Source organism: Panthera leo, chromosome C2 (genome assembly GCF_018350215.1).
Source record: "Panthera leo isolate Ple1 chromosome C2, P.leo_Ple1_pat1.1, whole genome shotgun sequence".
NCBI lineage: Eukaryota > Metazoa > Chordata > Mammalia > Carnivora > Felidae > Panthera > Panthera leo.
Window position 1 is genome coordinate 9,063,951 of NC_056687.1, and position 19,348 is coordinate 9,083,298.

Below are 19,348 nucleotides of genomic sequence, written 5' to 3' on the forward strand. Positions count from 1 at the left end.
AGTTAGTATTTTTGATCCACATTCCAGTTTTAGAACCGCTCATTCATCCTCTGTGACTGGGCTCATTTAATACCTTCACCTTATCTGAATGGCTTGATTTACCAATACTCTGTCTCCTTTGGTCTTGACTTTCTCCCTACAGGCCAGAATATGGAAATTAACTTTGTGATCACGAAATTTAATTCTAAACACCACACACATAGATGTCTTTCTTTACACCAAGTGGGTATTAATGGCATTCTTTTTGAGCTGTGGCCATCCAGTGTGTCTGTCACTCCCCCCAGTGAGGGTTTAGGAGACCCTGTACAAAATAAGATTTAGCCTACTGTGGATTTTCCAAAAGTTAGCTGTCTGGGTGGTGTCTGTGGCCACATTATCCAGGCTTTTAGCTTTTGTAAAAACTACTTCTTTAACCCTCTCTCTCTGCCCCCCACCTCCATGCATGTGTGCAGTCTCTCTCTCAAAAATAAACCAACACTGAAAAAAAAAGTTTTAAAAGCGGTAAAACAAAGAGCCCAACAGAAAAGAATGGTCAAACAATATGCCGTAGTACGCAGGAAAAGAAATTACAATGGTCAGTAAAACATACGAGAGCATGTTCAACCTGAGACAATGCAAGCGTCATTTTTTCACAGACCAGATTTAAGTTTGATGAGGAAAGAGAGGGAAAAAAACACACTTATACATTTATTTTTCATAGGAGTTTAAATTCCTTTTTGGATGGTAACATTTATTAAAAGTTACATAGCATACACTCTTTGACCTATCAATATTCACTGAAAAGAATTCACACTCTGGGTATACTTATAAAAGTGTGTGTGGTGTGTATTAACTTCCACAGTATATTCTGTAATGTCAAAACATGAGAAATAAATGAGCATTAGGAGCATATGCAGATCACAGGATGTTACCAAACCCGTTCAAAAAAGTAACATGGAAATGTTAAGATACCAATTATCTGGTGTACCATCTTTGTGTAAACTTGAGATACAAATATATAATCAAATATAAAGATATAAAAATTTAATATAAACTGAATGCATATATATGAATGTGTATATGTATGCAGCTAATATTTTCTGGAAGGACCTACCAAAAGCAACCGTGGTTAACTTTGGGGAAGCAGTGGGCAGAAGCCTTTCCACTTGATCCCATTCTGTTCCATTTGCATTTCTAACTGGGGCGCCATCTCTGCTTCTTTTTCTCCCTCCTGGCTCGCCCCAGTGAGAAAGTAGCCCTGCCAATCCTGAGTCTGTTGCAGGAACGAACTGAGTTCAACACCTGTAAACACTCGCCACAGGAAGGTATAGATCAATGGTTCTCAGTTCTGACGGCACACAGAGAGGCCTTAAAAAAACAAAAAACACAAAAAACAAACCTGATATCTGGGCCCAAACCCAGACTCTGAATTAGTATGGGGTGCATCCTTGCACTGGGATTTCTAAAAACTCCCCAGGTGATTCTAATATGCAGCCGGGGGGGGGTGGGGGGGTGAGAACCACCAGATGTATTTAATTATTCTTCAGTGACAAATAATGACCTAATGAGCTGCTGATTACAAGATTAAGTGTCTTGAGACCATGGGCAGAGTCACCAGCAGTACCGCCCACATTAGGAATTTGAGGCCCAAATAAAAAATACATTGATATGCCACACACCAGTCCTGCTGCGTGAACACTTAGCTAATTAAAGCGGGTCCTGTTTATAGGGATTGTGGACTGTGCTGGTTTACTTCCTCATACTGTTTTTGTTTTACAGTAGTAACTAGTTTAAACACCACTGTCCTCCCACATTAACCTTTTGCAAATTTAACTTAACAACAGAAGACAGATACCTCTACCTAAATATGATATATACATGAAAACCCATGTTGTTGTTCTGTTAAATTTTGTTAGCTACATTGTCAAAGAATTGTATCCTGGCAATATTTGCTTAAAGGGTGAAATATATGTAAGTACTTCCAAAGAACCAATTTAGCAAGCAAATTTACTAATCCTATGCCTAACTTTCCCATTAAGCAAGATAACAGCCATATAAAATATATATTTTTGCAAGAATATAGCTGACCCAAAGAAGGGGAAAATAGCAAATTCCAGAAAGAACTGCTACATAAATATTCACAAACTTAGACATGCTCTACATTGCTATCACTTAAGCAAGATTTCTTTAGCCTAAATGATTTACAGAGGAAAAAGTCTCTTCTCGAGTGTAAAATACACATACACACGCACGCACTCACGCATTCTCTCAAGATGAGCTCAGTCTTTAGAGTCTTAATGGAAACAGTCTTAGTCTCCTAAACAGAACTTGTAATTAATATAGTAAAATGAGCTCAACTTGAGGGTCTTCAATGAGCAGTTTTAGTTTCCAAAATATAATTTGAATATAGAATTCTTTAAAAGTAGTATCTGAAGAGTTAGCTATCATATATATATATATTTACTTTATTACAAGATATTTTAAAATTTGGGCAGATACAATTAGGACAGAAAACCAGCTTCATACCAAAAATACACTTTCAATTACTTTATCAAGCAAATAAAAACAACTTTCATTTATTTGCTTTTTTTAGAAGTTAATGTACAGTAAAAATACTGTATATGAAAGACATGTAATTAAGCATACATACAAAAGAAACATGTATTGAATGTTCAGAAACAAAAGTAAAAATAAATAGCAATGATAAAACTTTGAAAAAAAATAATGCACATTTCCGTTGTGGAAAATACGATTCTTAATATATACATAGTTATACTTAATAGAAAGCCATCTCTTTAAAATTGCACAAACATGGGACCAATAAAGCATTAATTTTTATAGCATGTAATACTATAATCCTAGGGCAGTTTTCTGCTTACCTCCAAGACATATAAAACACCTAGGTCTGTAATATAATGAAAGGTATGCTGTTCTGTTTGAGAAAGATTGTCTTCCTCAACTCTCATTAACCTGTAGTAATCCTACATAAGGCTGTACAGGAAATTTCACAAAAAGAAATATTCAACAATTATTGTGCCCACTCCATGCTGACTAGGCAGCCAAAAATGGGCTTCAAAGTAAATGTGGTGGGACATTTAATATTTTTGATACTTTTTTATACTAAAGATCGTTTCTTTGTTCTATAAAAACACTGCATTTAACCATGATTGGCAGTCCTGACACAAGGAAAATCCTGGCAAAATGGATGGAGAGTTTCTGCTTACCTTATTTCCATGAATAAAATATTTCAGAAGATAAGAATTTATAGAAAAGAAATATTACGGGTCAATTCACTTACAACTTCTCTTATCAGGAGTATAATTCCATTTTTTAAAAATCCTGTTTAAACTTCTCTGTAAGAAAACCAAAGGTAACATTTCCATCTGTAGTATGGCACAGCCCTCGCTTCAGAGAAAAATACTTTGGGAACGAGAAAAGATTGCACAAAGGCTGGGGCAACCTGAAGAGCTCTTGGCGAAAAACACTGAAGTCCTCTAGGGGAATAAAAAAATATGTGCAGACTTAATTACAAATATTTACATTTCAAAACCGAATCTTGAGTTAGCTATTCAGCTGCTCAGTACCAATGATTCACAGGCATTTCAAAAGGTGTGATAATGTGTCCACAGTATTTGTGACCACACTTGAATGCATAGAATACAGTAAAGATTATGGTTCTTCAGTCTGTTACCTATCATATCTATAAAACAAAATTGTTTACATTTTGAAAGCTGTACAACCAAAAAGATTAAGCAAATATTTTTATTATCTCACATAAGATATACCTTAGGTGCTACTGATTTCACTCATTTGTTCGACAACTTGCCCTAAAATTTCGTCAACCACATCAACATCGTAATTCACTTGCTGAAGATCGAGATCAGGTACAATCATGGCCAACAGCTGTCCTACGTTAACTCGAAGAGATCGAAGTTTGAGGCTGCAAACAGAAATATTACATCTGTTAGATGAACGTCCTGCCACAGTTTAATATTCACATGGAGCCTAAAATTTAAGTGATACATGAAGTTGCTTAACTTAATAATTTAATACGTAGTATTCATCTCTTGGTAAGTAGAGTGTTTCAAAAAACTAGTGGCTCTGGTTCCAACTAATACGATTTTAATTTGCAACTGAAGAAAACATGGACTGGTGAAATACATTTAATTGCAAGATGTTATTTATAATATAAAATATTATCACCTGGAAAACAGTAGGGGTATACTAGTGAGAACGCTGGTCTAAGAATAAGAATGCATCTCTTTGGGGGCACCTGGGTGGCTCAGTCGGTTAAGCAACTGACTCTCGATTTCAGCTCAGGTCATGATCTCAGGGCTGGTGAGATCCAGCCCCTCGTCAAGGGGCTCTCTGCTTGGGATTCTCCCTGCCCTTCCCCAGCTCGTGCCCTCCCTCCCTCTCTCTCTCTCTCTCTCTCTCTCTCTCTCTCTCAAAAATAAATAAATAAACTTAAAAAAAAGAATGCATCTCTGAATTTCAGCTTGTGAGGAAAATAAAAACGGATTTGTTCTCTAAAACATTTCTATGAGATACCGTCCTTGTGTAAGAGGAAAAGGAAATGGTTCAAGGGGTCATAAGCTCACAAAACTTTGGGCTAACTAATGTTAAACAAGTTTTTTTAGATGCAGGACCTCCCTGGACCTTTCATACGCTAAAATTCACAGGCTGCCCATTTTACTATGCATTTATAGGGAATGGTGTTTTGCTAAAAATACTGGGAATCTCTGGATTAGATGATCATTATCATTCCTTCCAAATGAAATACACATATCTGAATATCAACATCCTAGACTTTAAATACCTACAATTATTCAGCAGCCTTTGCTTCAAAGACTGAGTGAAACCAAGGGCCCTGAATGTTACAGTTGCTCTTATTCTGTCCCCCCCCCCCCCAAATGAAGGCAGCCCACATTTACTTTAGATACTGATCTAAGGTGGAAATCTCTGAAGAGTCAAGATACTCATCCTTGGGTTGACAATGCACAGAAATGTGATTTTAAGCATGTTTTGTGAGCTTACAGGGTAAGGTTCTGTTGGTCCTTAGACAAAATTTTACATCATTCCCACGCCAGCCATTTTTTGTCCAAGCTTCCCCACTCATCTTCCATCAGAGGCCCATGGTTCAAACGCGTTTCTGCTTTGCTTTTCAGAAGTTATTAACCATTCTATATCCTTACCAAGAATATCCTCTTTATCATAATCACAACCTTTTATCTACATGAAAAGTTGGCAAAAGACTAGTAGGACCCAGTGACCTCTTACATGTCCTTTTCTTTAAGTCTTTTGATTGTCCCTGGCTGATTCCTCCTGTCCACCGGACATGCCACAGATTCTTATTTTTAGTGTACAGAACAGCACTGTCCAAGAGAAAGATTCTGAACTCCATACGCAACTTAAAATGTTCAAATAGCCAAAGTAAAAAGTAAAATGCAACTGTAAACTTAACTGTAGTTATACATGTAACCCAATGTAACTAAAATATTATTTCATCACATAATCAAAGTACATTATTTTTTTTTTGATGTTTATTTTATTTTGGGGACAGTGAGCGTGAGCAGGGGGTGGGGGAGTGGGGCAGAGAGAGAGGAGGGACAGAAGATCTGAAGCAGGCTCCACAATGACAGCAGCGAGCCCAACACGGGGCTCGAACTCATGAACGGTGAGATCACACCCTGAGCTGAAGTTGGACACACAACCAACTGAGCCGCCCAGGCACCCCTCAAAATATGTTATTAATGAGATATTTTACATCCTTTTTCCTTTTTCATACTAAAACTTCAAAATTTTATTTTTTTTATTTATGTTTATTTATTTCTGAGACAGAGAGAGACAGAGCATGAGTGGGGGAGGGGCAGAGAGAGAGGGAGACACAGAATCAGAAGCAGGCTCCAGACTCTGAGCTGTCAGCACAGAGTCCAACACGGGGCTCGAATTCACAAACCGTGAGATCATGACCTGAGCCGAAGTCAGTCGCTCAACCGACTGAGCCACCCAGGCACCCCAAAATTTTATTTTTTATTCTATACTTAAAGCACATCTCAATTCAGACTAGCTAAATTTCAAGTGGTATATACCTATACTATTTTGGAAAGCACAGGTTTAAAAGATCAGTTAAAAAAAAAGTAAAAAATGAAAGATCAAAGATCATCAGTTACTCAAAGATCAGTGTGCAAGAGAACCATCTTAGAGATTGTTTAAAAATTTCTAAAAAAGTTTCCAAAAGTTTAGGGGCGCCTGGATGGCTCAGTAAGCGTCCGACTCTTTGATTTCGGTTCAGGTCATGATCTCACGGTTCATGAGTTCGAGTCCCGCATCAGGCTCTGTGCTAACAGCACGAAGCCTAATTGGGATTCTCTTTCTCTCTCTCTCTCTGGAAAATAAATAAACATTAAGAAAAAAAGTTTCCATGTGCTAACAGCACGAAGCCTAATTGGGATTCTCTTTCTCTCTCTCTCTCTGGAAAATAAATAAACATTAAGAAAAAAAGTTTCCAATTAAATAAAGTACACTGCAGTCCAAGGATCTGCATTTCTACAAGCACCACAGATGCCTGAGGTTCCCAGAAACATCGCTTCTGAGCCTTAGCCCTCCAGGCTTTTCTGTACTGCTCTGCTCCATGTGTATGAACAGATTTACTGAAATCCTTCAAAAACTTAAGTTAAAAAACAAGATAATAATATAACTGATGTCAAGAGACGATGGCGGGAGATCATTTCTCAACAGTGCCTTTTCAGTCTGCAGTCATCCTGTATTAGCAGGAAGAGTTGCCCAGTTTGGGCCCTTAATGGCTACTTTCAGATGGTAAGACATCAACACATCAGCAGCACCATCACCCTCGCCCACCCGAACGTCTGCCTCCCCTACTCTCAGCACTGAAACAAAACCCCAAGCCCATAGGGTAACCGTTCATTTACTATTTTCTTATTTTCACAGAAGACGTCTTCCTACTAACCACCCGAACTATGGCAATTTTTAGTAACTTTGTGATTACCTACAAGTTAAGATTGGGAGGTCACAGAGTAAAATGAGGACAGCAAACCATAAAGAAATGGGGCCAAGAACAAAAGTAAAAGAAATCCAGGTGAAAAAGTAAGTTTCACGAAATAGTCCCTTGTCTTTTAGTCATGGCCAAATCCACCCTCTTCCGTGATAGCTAACTCAATTTCCACTTTTCCCCAAACAGCATTCCAAACCACTCTAACCAACCACCCGCGCTTTATTTACTCCTTCCAAATTCCTGTGTCTCTTAAGCTGAACTTCCACTGTTCTTTCCCAGAAGGGAAGGATGAGGATGTGTACTTCTTTTGATTGAACAGTATCTGTCTGATGTGTGCTTGCAAATAAATATCACGCTAACCACGCGGGCCGCCCCGGAGGAATGCCTGGGGTACTATTACCTTTCCCCGTCAGTATAATTTACAGACTCCTCAATGTTACTTGAAGTTGAAACATCTGCTCCTAACTGGTGATTTGTGGATTTTAATTGTTCAATTTCAGTTTTCAGTTCTTCACATTGTGAACGCATTTGTGATTTTTCCATTTCCAATAATTCAACCTGACAAAAAAAAAATTTATTGAGTGTAAAATTTAGAACTAATGCCAAAGTGCAAATTTAAGCTAAGACATGTAGAAAACCTGAGTGATGAACATTACCATCAAAAAAGGGCAAAAAACCCACAGGAAAAAAAAAAAAGCTTCCTCTGTTTGGTGTCACCTCGACATTTCGTCACACTGGAAACAATACCAAAGTGGCTCTCATTTCTTGGACACACTCACCAGCTGGAAGCTACAACAGAAAGCTTATATTGATTTTTATATATTTTGTCATCTGGCTCCAAGCCAATACATCAAGATGAATGTTCAGATGAGCTGTTACGTCCGCATTATTTCCAGCAAGAGGGGGCAGGAGAGCAGCACACTGCTGTTTCCGAAATCTCAGCAGAAAAAGCCTTCTTTCAAACGCCACATTAACAGGATACGTAAAATACTTGTTTTTAGAAGGAGCGACCCAAATCTGAATGGAGAGTACACAGAGGCCACTACTTGACGCCCGACACCTACCATTTTTCTCCTTCTCCTTCAGTAAAGGAACCCCTGATAAAGACTACAGTTCCAAGGCGCCCATTAGCCAGGTGGCTAAGTTCTGACAGATGGAACATAAGCGACTTTCAGGGACCACACCCCTCCTCTGTCCTGCTGCTTGGAATGTAGATATACGAGGACTGGACCCGCAGGGCCACCTCCGACCATAACTGCATGCGGAGAAGCGAAGCAACAACGTAGGAGCCTGCTGTCTCAGGCCTGCGGAACCACCAGTTGGATGTTCGTCTCCGTCTCCTGCCGGCAGACCCGATCGTAACTAATACAGGCTGTCTCTATAAAATGAGGACAGCATCCACCTTGTGTGGTTTTTCTCAAGGCCTGTTAATAATGGATGTGAAGTTCCCTATATTTAGTAACTGAGTGCCTCAATGGGAAGAACGGTATTCTGAGCAGGACAATCCTTCATTATCTAGAAATTTCCAGTACCCTATAGTAAATTTACCATACCTGTCACTACGTTAAAATTCCCGTAATGCTCATCTCCTCAACACACGTGTCCATATGTCCCCCAGGACCGCCTCCCCAGCTGAGAAGCAGTGGGGTAGCAGAGTCAATAAACAGGTTGTTACGTAATCTATCCTAATCTAGCAACTGGCAGCTCTTTACGCTTTAGATGCCCGGGGACTCCCATGACTCTTATCACGCTGGCTGACACACTCACCTCACTTTTATACTGGTCCCTCTCCGCAGTGCACTTGTCCAGCTGTCTAAACACGTCATCCAGCTGCACAACCATTTCGTCCACTTCACTTTTGCTCTCACTGTTGGAACACTGACTGCACTCGGCCTTTACGTGCTGCAGAGCACTACACTGTTTCTTCAGCCTTTCTATTTCTTCCAAAGCTTGCCGATACTGAGACACCACGTGGTCCGGACTTTCAGATTTGCCATTAATACTCTCAAGTAAAAACACAGCATCAGTTTCGGTAGACTGATGGCACGTCTCCTTCTTCACGTATCTGTCGTTCAGTTCCAGTATCCTCTGTTGTAACCCTTTGATTTGGTCAGTGAACGCATTACACTGTCTCTTATAATTTTCTTTTTCTTGGGTCACTAGAAGCAGCTCATTTCTCAGTTCGTTGAACTGGCAACCAGCATCAGCCGCAGATTTATCAAAGGCTTCCTGGGTGTCCTGTGTTTTGCCTTCAGCTTCCACACAGGAGGGCAGCGCAGCCGTGTCATTTCTGGCATCTATGTCATCTTCAAGGGTTTCCTCCTTTTTAACAACTACACCCGGGACTTCAGTCTGGGTGGCCGCGGTAGTTCCCTGATCACATCGGGATGACGAGGCGCCTGATGAGCTAGTCTGGCCACAAGGCTCCTTCTCGGCCACAGGCTCCACCTGCAGGCCACTGTGCTCCATGTGACTCTGTTCTGATTTCACTTCAATATCATGATCTACTGCAGGTTTGGGAGTACTGTTTTCTTCCAAGATGATGACATCTTCATCGTCATCATCTTTATAAGCTGAATTTTCAAATGCCTGATTACTCAATCTCCGAGTCTTGGAGTTCAGAATTGACGAACGAGTAGAAAGTCTCCGTTTCAGGCTGGAAAACATTGTATATAGAAAATATAAGACTATACAATATAGAAATGAACAAAACAGATGACCTTGAAGCAATCTAATGATCTTAAAATTCTAAGAAATGTCCGTGCTCGTTTAAAAAAATGACACAGGGGCGCCTGGGTGGCTGTCGGTTAAGCGTGCGACTTCGGCTCAGGTCACGATCTCGCGGTATGTGACTTCGAGCCCCGCGTCGGGCTCTGTGCTGACTGCTCAGAGCCTGGAGCCTGTCTCAGATTCTGTGTCTCCCTCTCTCTCTGACCCTCCCCCATCCATGCTTTGTCTCTCTCTGTCTCAAAAATAAATAAACGTTAAAAAAAAAAATTTTTTTTTTAAATATAAAAAAATAAAATAAAATAAAAAATAAAAAAATGACACAGTACTCCTCGATGATTTGATGAAGTAAAGAGGATTTTCTCCTTATACAGTGGAGGAAACAATTAGACTACTGAGGCTGCTTTAAAGTACCAGCTCTGCATACTGCCAAACATCCCTTCGTTTGATGTCTCTGGGCATTTCAACGTATCCACGCCCAAAACGGAGCTCCGCAACCCAGCCAGGTCTATTCTTTGTATCCGAGCGAGCTCTTGGCTCTGCACCATTCCCGTTCGCTCACTGTAATTTTGACCAGTGTTCAGTGATCAGAGAGGAGCCACACCAACTAAACCAGCATACCCTATCCTTCCATTTTCCCTGCAGTAAAAATCACCTCATTTTGCTCATCAGCTTGGTTTTCTTTGAATTTACCTCCAACTGATTGTCTTTTTCCCCCCTTAGAGTGATATCTGTCCTGGTTTGCTGTTTGGGTCCTATGTGTTAGCCCTCATATCTCTCCATCTCAAGAAAGGTTCTTCTTCTGCTTGGCTTTACTCTCTCATAGCAAGGGGGCACAATCTCCAATCAAATCTTGAGAAAGGGTACACAGGACATAAAAAATATAAAACTTGACATCCTGAAAAGTATCTTTATTCACTTCTCAATTTTATGGCCTGCTTGGTTTTTATAAAGCATCATTCCAGGATCATGTACCATTCAGTGTTCCTGCCATTCTAATTCCTGATCTTTTAGCAGGTAACTTGTGTTTTCCCCTCCTGAAAAAAATTATTTTCCCTCGTGTTCTAAAATTTCATGATGTTTCTTAGAATAGATCTTTCTCTTTTTTTTCTTTTACGTTTATTCATTTTTGAAAGAGAGAGAGAGAGACAGTATGGGCAGGAGAGAGGTAGAGAGAGAGGGAGACACAACTCGAAGCAAGCTCTAGGCGCCACACTGTCAGGACAGAGCCCAACGTGGGGCTCGAACTCACCAATTGTGAGATCATGACCTGAACCAAAGTCGGACGCTTAACCGACAGAACCACTCAGATGCCCCAGAATGGATCTTCCCCCAGACATTTTTGCGGAGTATTTGGTGGAAGTTAAGTCTCCTGCTACTTCCTCCCCTTTGTTTTCTCCGATTTCCCAATCTGAAATTCCTTTATTGAGACATTGGCCCTCCTGTATCTTGTCTTTTCCTTTTTCTACCCTCCACCTGCTTATCTTTCTAAGTGTGTCTGTTCAACACCTACCCACCTCCCAGTAAATTCCAAAGGTTTCTGCTACTCCCTTTGTTTCAGTTGGTACATGTGGTAATCCCTGCCTATCTCTGTTTCAGAGTGAGGCTGAATGGAAGCAGTGAGGGCTGGCCCTGTGATTCCAAGCGTGCTCCAACTCTCAGCACCGTCTAGGGCTTTTCTCTTGGGAGCCTGAAGAGGGGAAGAAGGAAGGGGGATTTCTTACCATTTAGTATTCAAAAGTTCCCTTACCCCTCCTGTTTCAGAAGAGTGGTTCCCCCACACCGTCAGCAGTGAAACTGGCCCAGAAAGAAAATGTCTTGCCTTCTGACAGAGAAGTCACGTCAACACACTTGGCAGGTGGTGAAGAGGTCTAGAGAACGACTCTTCCTTAAACTCTCAAATAAGCCTCCTGTACTCACCCATTTTCTACCTTAACAAGTACTCTGTACTCACCCATTTTCTACCTTAACAAGTACTCGATGCTTCCGAGTTTAGAGCATGCCTGGGCTTCCATGGAGTTAATCATTTAACTGGGAGCTGTCCTATTTTTCTTACCAGGCTAATTGCCATTTATCTTTCTTAAGATTCAGTTTCGGTACCACCTTTCCACAGTCTTTGGCTTTATTCTTAAAGCTTCTGTTTTTCTCAAACTCAAATTTCAAATTCTTCAGGCTTTAAAAATTAATGAAAAATGTCTATTCTCTTCTTCTACTTGGATGGAATAAATCACTTTAAAGAATAAATTCCATTGTCTTTTGTCTGGAAGCTTTACAGATTTTGTTTTTTCTTACTTTGTTTGGAACCATCTTTAAGAAGAAAAGCCAAAAATTTTAAGGAGACTAGTTACAAAAAAAAATTCACACAAGTTCTTAGTTAAGTAGCAACCCAGCCCCCAAATACGCCTCTAAAATGCAGGCTACAAACAGCAAACTATTTTAGAACATGCCCCCCTGATGTATATACGCATAAAAGCAATACTTTCTAATCTTTTTGGAGGTCAAACATCCCTGAGGATTTAATGAAGGCAATAAAACCTCTCAGAAAATCCCGTCCCGCTATCTCAGAGAACCTCCTTTCAAGGTTGGTCTTCCAACAAAAAGACCAAGTATAATACAGTCAGTCTGATGCCCTAGTTTGTTGGTATCCTGTTTTCTTCTTCACCTGTGTTCATTCTATTCCCTCTGAGTGGGCCACCTGCACAGAGAACTGCTTTTAGAATCTCAGGAACCAAGTACTGTATCTCATTACAAAGCCTTTCCTGACCAGTCAAGAGCCCTAACTGTTCAATTTACATATCACTCATACATTTCTTTCTCCTTCCCTCTCCATCCACTCATCCAACATACACAGCTTGCCACGAGCTAAGAACTTACAGGTCACACCTGACATTATAGTGTCATATACTATTAACTACTGCATGTTTTTCTTAAATACTGGTAATTCTAAAAGCAGGAACTTCCATACTATATAGAATTTGAAAGGGGTGAAAATTCAATCAAATCCACAACGAATACAACTGATATTTTAAAAATTATTTTAAACAGGTGGCCTAAGTGGGGTGCGGGTTTTGTTTAGACAAAAAAGCAAGTTAACTTATCCCTAAGACTTCTTACATGCACGGAACTACAGCTTCTCAGAAGGGCATTATTGCCACACAATGTCAAGTGAAGGCTCTGTTTAGTATTCATTCCCCGAATGGAAAAGCGCATTTTAGCCACTGACTTGTTGCTCTCGGGTTCCGACTGGGGTGAACCTCGATGGTTGTTTAGAAGTCTTGTTGCGTATGTATTTGCCACTTCTGAAAGATGTCCTCTTGGAACACTTTCCTTCACGGGAGAAAAGCTCTGACTTGACACGGTGGGTGTCCGAAACAAGAGTTCAGCATTAATCTGTTGGAAGGAAAAAGTGTGATCTTAAAAGGGCTTTCTTAACATGCCAAGCCCAAAACATGAGATATTATTTTCCCTTCTCCCCTTATCCCAGGAAACACTAAGAACCATCCTAACCATGTAAATTCTTTATGCCACACCAGGGAACAACAAACAGGCCAATAAGCCAAATCCAGCCAAAGAACGGTTTTGCATTTTTAAAGGTGTGAACAAAACAGAGAATACATAACAGAGACTACATGTGGCCCACAAAGCCTAACATACTTACTATCTGGTCTTTTACAGCAAGATTGGCTGACCTTGTACTAATAATACAGGACTTGTCAAGACACAAGTAGAAATTCAGTTTTCTAAGAGAAATAAACTGAAGATAAAGTCAAAGATACTGCCTTTAGAATAAGTAAGCCCACTATTCTTTTCACCCAGTTCTGTTGTCACCTCCAAACCCTCATCCTTTACATAAGAAAATATTTCAATGCAATCAAACGCAAACATACAATTCTGCAGCAGACCAAAGCCTCTTACACAAGAAGCACAGCGCCCTACCCACATACTCCGAAAACGCTCCTTAACCACCATTAAGCACGGAGAAAGAGATGGAAGGGCCAGGAAGAGTGGTCAACAAAGAGAAAGAAACACTGTAGCGCTCCAGGCTGGTACTAGAACATGGCTCCCCACGGCTTCCTGGGAAGTTTCCCTGACTGCCTATGGAACAGTAAGATTCTTAACCACTTGCCTTTCCTCAGAAGATGCCCCACGAAATAACAAAACTGAACAGTTTGAATCAAGTTGTTGGGTTAGGAAGGAGGGGTGTAATAAAAGGAGTTCTGTGAAATGAATGAATGAACACAACCACTTCAATTTGTTGTGTGACAGCTTTAATAGCAAGCTTTCAAACTCAATGTTTGCTAAACTAACCACTACCCGACATAAGACACAGCTATAAAATGGAAGGCTGAATTCATTACCCGAGGGATCATTTCTGGTTGTCGGATCCGGAATTTGTCCTTGTCTCTTAAAAAAAGAAAAAAAAAAAAAAAAGATGAAAATGTACGTAAATTTATTTATTATTTTTCAATTGCTTCCCATTGACATACTTGCCATTTCACTGAGTCACTCAAATAGGTACACTGAACTTTGCTTCAATTTCATTATCATCAGTGGTAAGCCTCAGGCAGGAAATACTTTCCACCTCTTATCTCAGTAACGCCCTGATGTCTGCCTCAAGTTCTCCATCCTGACCAGCATTATTCTGACCTTTGAGTGGGAACACCACAACTGGCTTCTAACTGGTTTCTTTGCTCCCAATTCTGCTGCTGGATTTACCCTCAAAAACAGTGCACTCTATATCAAAACCTGGAAGTTCTGCATGAACTCAGCCCCTGCGTGTGGTACACTAGCCGGAAGTTCATCAGGGCTATCGTTCATTACCCAGCTTCTCCCTCCCACCTCTATTTTCCATCGTGTCCATTCACATATTTACTCTAGTTAAAGCCGAACGAATCACTGTTTCCTATACATTCTCATCCTACCCGTCCTTCAAGGCATATTATACAGATGTCCTCCTTGAATTTTCCTCATCTGGGTTTCCCTTCCCATCCCCAGCGAGAGGTCATCTCTCCTTATGGGCTTCCCAACAGGACTGGATCGTGCCTTTTATGATACTCGTCAACTTGTCGTCAGTAATACGTACATGCCTCACCTTCCCTATTAAGGCTTAAGCTCATACTGGGCAGTACTCTATGATTCATCTGTGTGTGGCCCCTAAAAGACAAACTATTCTGTATGCAGACTATCTTGTAGACAGGACAGCAATAAACAGCAGGTAAAAAAGAGTGGATATCCACACTATACTGTTAAAAAAACAAACCAAAAAAGCACCCGATATTATGCGTCCACAACAAAGTCTTTTGGGGGGTCATAGTCTTCTTCGGGTTGTACGAGCATGATCTTGGAGAAACATCAACGAATGCTGCAGACCCATCGCTGCTGCTAACCTGTGCATTATTTCCCTACCGTACGTTAGTTCGACACTCACTTCTTTTTGTAGGTTTTTTCATAAGTAGGATGCACCACATCTTCATCTTCGGGTTCTTCTGGAACATCACAATTTCTAGTCAGAAAAATCACATGGGAATAACACGTCACCAGCGCCTCTTCATACATCTTGAACAGTACTTTCTGCCTTTCCAAAAAGGGTACTACCAACTGTATGGTACCTGAACTGTGGGTCAGGGTTATTGGAGCAATACCATTTTTCTGGAAGTTGATCTATTCCATCGGGTAATTTTCGCCACTTTAGACAGGAATCACATTGAACCCATGTCTGATCAGGACGTTTCCTGTAACAAAACATAATATTAGCATGAAAATATGGATGCTAAGTATACTTCATTAGGTCTTCTACATCATTTCCACAGCAAAATGCCTCGATTATTTACTTTGTCCCCGAAATGTCCATGACACAATTATTGTCATACAGCAAATTAAAATTTTTAAGCCAACAATTTTGGTTACCTTCAAAAGATTAAAGCTAACAGGTCAATTTCAACAGACTGGGGCACCTGCATGGCTCAGTCAGTTGAGCGCTCAACTTTGGCGCAGGTCATGACTTCACGGCTCGTGAGTTTGAGCCCTGCACCAGGCTCTCTGCTGTCAGCGTACAGCCTGCTTTGGATCGCTTTGGATCCTTTGTCTCCCCCTCTCTCTTTGCCCCTCCTCCGCTAGCCAGCACACAAGGTGCACGCGCACACACATACATATACGCTCTCTCTCTTAAAAATAAACGAACATTAAAAAAAAAGAGAGACTTAAATGTCCTACTTAAGAGCATACTATTCAATTTGTTCTCTGATAATAAAAACTCAAAATATTGCAAACACCTTGTTTTGAAATTTATATTAAGTTAGCAATTGCAATGTCCAATCTAGTATATTAATTAGCACAATAAAACACTCAAGTACAGAAAACAGACAAGCTATTACTATAACTTAAGCAATTTTTAATAACTGTATTACTGTTATAACTGTATTTTTAGCCTCTACTATAGCATATCTCTGAATATCTACGTGCATATTCTTTTACTTTATAAAGTGCTTCATAGTTTTATCATTTGAAAATTACAATGATCCTATGAATAATGTAGGTATTCATTTAACATTTAACAATTATTTATTAACAATTCATTTAATCTATGAAGACTGGGGCACCTGGGTGGCTCAGTCTGGTTAAACATCTGACTCTTGATTTTGGCTCGGGACGTGATCTCATGATTTATGGGTTCAAGCCCCAACTCAGACTCTGTGCTATCAGCAGGGAGCCTGCTTGGGATCCTCTGTCTCCTCTGCTCCTCTCCCACTTGTACTCTCTCTCAAATAAATAAACATCTAAAAAATAGTATTTTTTAAATAAAAAAAAATGAAGACTTCACCTTAATGCCAATAACTTTTTATTTTTATTTTAAGTATTCTTTACTTAAGTAATCTCTATACCCCACGTGGGGCTTGAACTCACAACCCCGAGACCAAGAGTTGCATACCCTTCTGACTGAGTCAGCCAGGTGCCCCTCTAACCAACACTTTTGAAATCTAGTTTTTTAAAAATGCATTTATAGTTAGATAAACTTCAAATAATCTAGAAGTTTATAAAGTAAATACAAGTCTCTTATTTTAGGAACCTACCATTGTTCGTTTTTTTAAACCCTGGCACAATTTTCTATGCTTAAAAAACTAAAAAAAATAAAATGGGAAATTAATACACTGAACTGCATCTTTTTGTTCTTCATTACACATCTTGGTCATCTTTCCATCAGTACACAGCTATTAGTCATAAATAGAGCTGGTACTGTGTGCTACCAGCTTGTCTGGCATATTTTTAAGTCTTACAACTCTAGGAGGTGAGTGTTACTAAAATGTTCCCATTTTACAAGTGAAAAAGTAAACCTGTAAGAGGCCAAGTAATATGTTCAATGTTGCATCATTATTTAAGCAGAATTACAATCGAAATTCAGGTCTGCTTTAGACTCATGATCCTATTACACAAGACAAAGGTTTTTCAAACAATGAGTACAACCCATTAGTGGATCATGAAATCAATATAATGGGGCAAGACTTGCATTTTTAAAATAAGTATCAGCATGTAACACTTGGGTAAACACTATTTCATGCATCTTTTGCGTGCATGATGTATAAATGTATATATTCATTGGTTCATTTCATGGTGTGCTGACTGGAGCTGTAGCACTTACATCTGACTATGGGTTGGTCAAAAGTTTGTGAACACTGTACAATCACTATACCCCCCCCATATCACATCTTGATATTAGAATGGTTGACGTTTTTTCATGTACGTACTGAATATCTTCAACTGGCAAATTTAGAGGATATTCTGAATTTTTCTTGACTTTCATTTCATTCCAGTAATCATTCAGCTTTTCTCCTAGTGCTGCTATTGTCAGCCTTAAGAAAGAAAATCATAAAATCAATTTAAGAAAAAAAAAAAGATTACATCTATGTCAAACACAGAGAAAGCACAAACAACCTAGTAATGATTGTGTGGACATTATGGGGGAGAAGGGATGATGACTCCCAAAGGTACAGTGAATAAAGAAGGCTCTTGTGGCAACTTTCTTTAAGGACATTAAGAAGTTCCTAGAGGGGCACCTGGGTGGCTCAGTCGGTTAAGCGTCCGACTTCGGCTCAGGTCATGATCCCGCGGTTCGTGATTTTGAGCCCCACATCCGGCTCTGTGCTGACAGCTCAGAGCCCGGAGCCTGCTTTAAATTCTGTGTCTCCCTCTCTCGGCCCCTCTCCCGCTCACACTCTCTCTCTCAAAAATAAACAAACATTAAAAAAAAAAAAAAAAAAAAAAAAAAGTTCCTAGAGCAGAGCCAGAGCCAGGACCATCTTTGAAGACACAAACAGTAATATTTTGTGTCCTCTGTTGGGAAAATCTGCTGCAGGCCACTTAGTGGGAGAATCGCAGGCTCTGAATTCCAACCCCAACCAATACAAGCTTCAAGTCAGAATAAATGTAGGCAATCGTTACCAGCAAGTATACTTCAAAATAGTTTCTGTCCCACAATTAAGACTGTCCGTTCTTCCCCAGTAAGACGTTAATAAAAAGCAAATCAATGGGATCTACTGAGATAAAGAAGGCTAAGGCCATCCTTAAGCAATCACCTGAGTTCAGCACCTACTCACACACAAGGTACAGTCAGTGTAACATTCTAAATTTAAAATAAAGCTTTCAAACTCGGTATTTGAAATTTCATATTCTACACTGGCAGGCTGAATCAGACACTTCTATACCCAACCATTATCTCTCACTAAATTTTCCTCCATGATCACATAACACATAAGCATTCAAAGGAAAATGAATCTTCTCTCCCAGATATATCCCCTCCCTGCATCTCATGTTTTCAATCCCTCTTCGTCCCTTTTTCTCATCACCTCTATTCCTTAGTCCAGAAGACTGCACCCATTTCTGCTGAGAATACACCGAGGAGTGGAGCTGTGGGGTCATAGGGGTGTGCATTGACGTTTGGCTCTACGTGATAATCTAACAGTTTTCAAAACTGATCAATTCTCATACCCACTAGCAATGACGAGAGTGCCAACTGCCCTACATGCTCTTACTCATTTTAAATAACTTTTCCATTTCTGCCCATTATGATCAATACTTTTTGCATCTTGTTTTAAAAACCCGCTTACTACTGGTTCTGAAAATTTTCTTGTTTCCATTTTCTGTTTTTGTCTTTCTCATTTAGGTCTAAAGTCCATCTGGTATCAATTTATTGCTACATCTGAGGCAGGAGCTATATTATCCATACAAACTGCCAATTGACCCAGCATTGTTGGAAAGATGATCATTTTCCCACTACACTATGATGTAATCTTTGTCATAAATCAGGTCATCGAATGTATAAAAAATGGGGGGTTATTTTGGGCTTCTCCATTTCACTAGACTGTTTATCCTTTCATTAATACCACACTTGGTGAATGGCAGCTTTGTAAGTGTTGGTATTTAATAGTATTAAGTTTTCTTGCTTTGTCGTTCTTTAATGATTGTCTTTAAGTATCTTGGCTCTTCTGACTTTCCACATAAAGTTTAGAATAAGCCTATTAATATCAACAGCAACACACACTGGCAGGGATTTTTTTTAAAAACTGGAATTATATTTAATTATTTTGGAGAAAAACTGACATTTTATAATATTCAGCCTTCCAACTCTTAAAC

The 19,348-nt window shown here is 39.7% G+C and overlaps 1 protein-coding gene across 1 annotated transcript in view; it reads right to left on the minus strand.

Annotated features, from left to right (window-relative positions):
• Window positions 1-1,164: 1,164 nt before the first annotated feature.
• MORC3 (MORC family CW-type zinc finger 3) overlaps window positions 1,165-19,348 on the minus strand; it is a 41,452-nt gene continuing 23,268 nt past the window's right edge. The window contains exons 10-17 of the mRNA XM_042903411.1: window positions 17,464-17,568; window positions 15,331-15,453; window positions 15,150-15,224; window positions 14,080-14,125; window positions 12,945-13,111; window positions 8,762-9,650; window positions 7,395-7,552; window positions 1,165-3,919 (exon numbers count right to left, since the gene is read on the minus strand). Coding sequence (XP_042759345.1) covers window positions 3,766-3,919; window positions 7,395-7,552; window positions 8,762-9,650; window positions 12,945-13,111; window positions 14,080-14,125; window positions 15,150-15,224; window positions 15,331-15,453; window positions 17,464-17,568 — 1,717 coding nt within the window. The 3' untranslated portion in view covers window positions 1,165-3,765. The remainder of the gene's footprint in view (window positions 3,920-7,394; window positions 7,553-8,761; window positions 9,651-12,944; window positions 13,112-14,079; window positions 14,126-15,149; window positions 15,225-15,330; window positions 15,454-17,463; window positions 17,569-19,348) is intronic.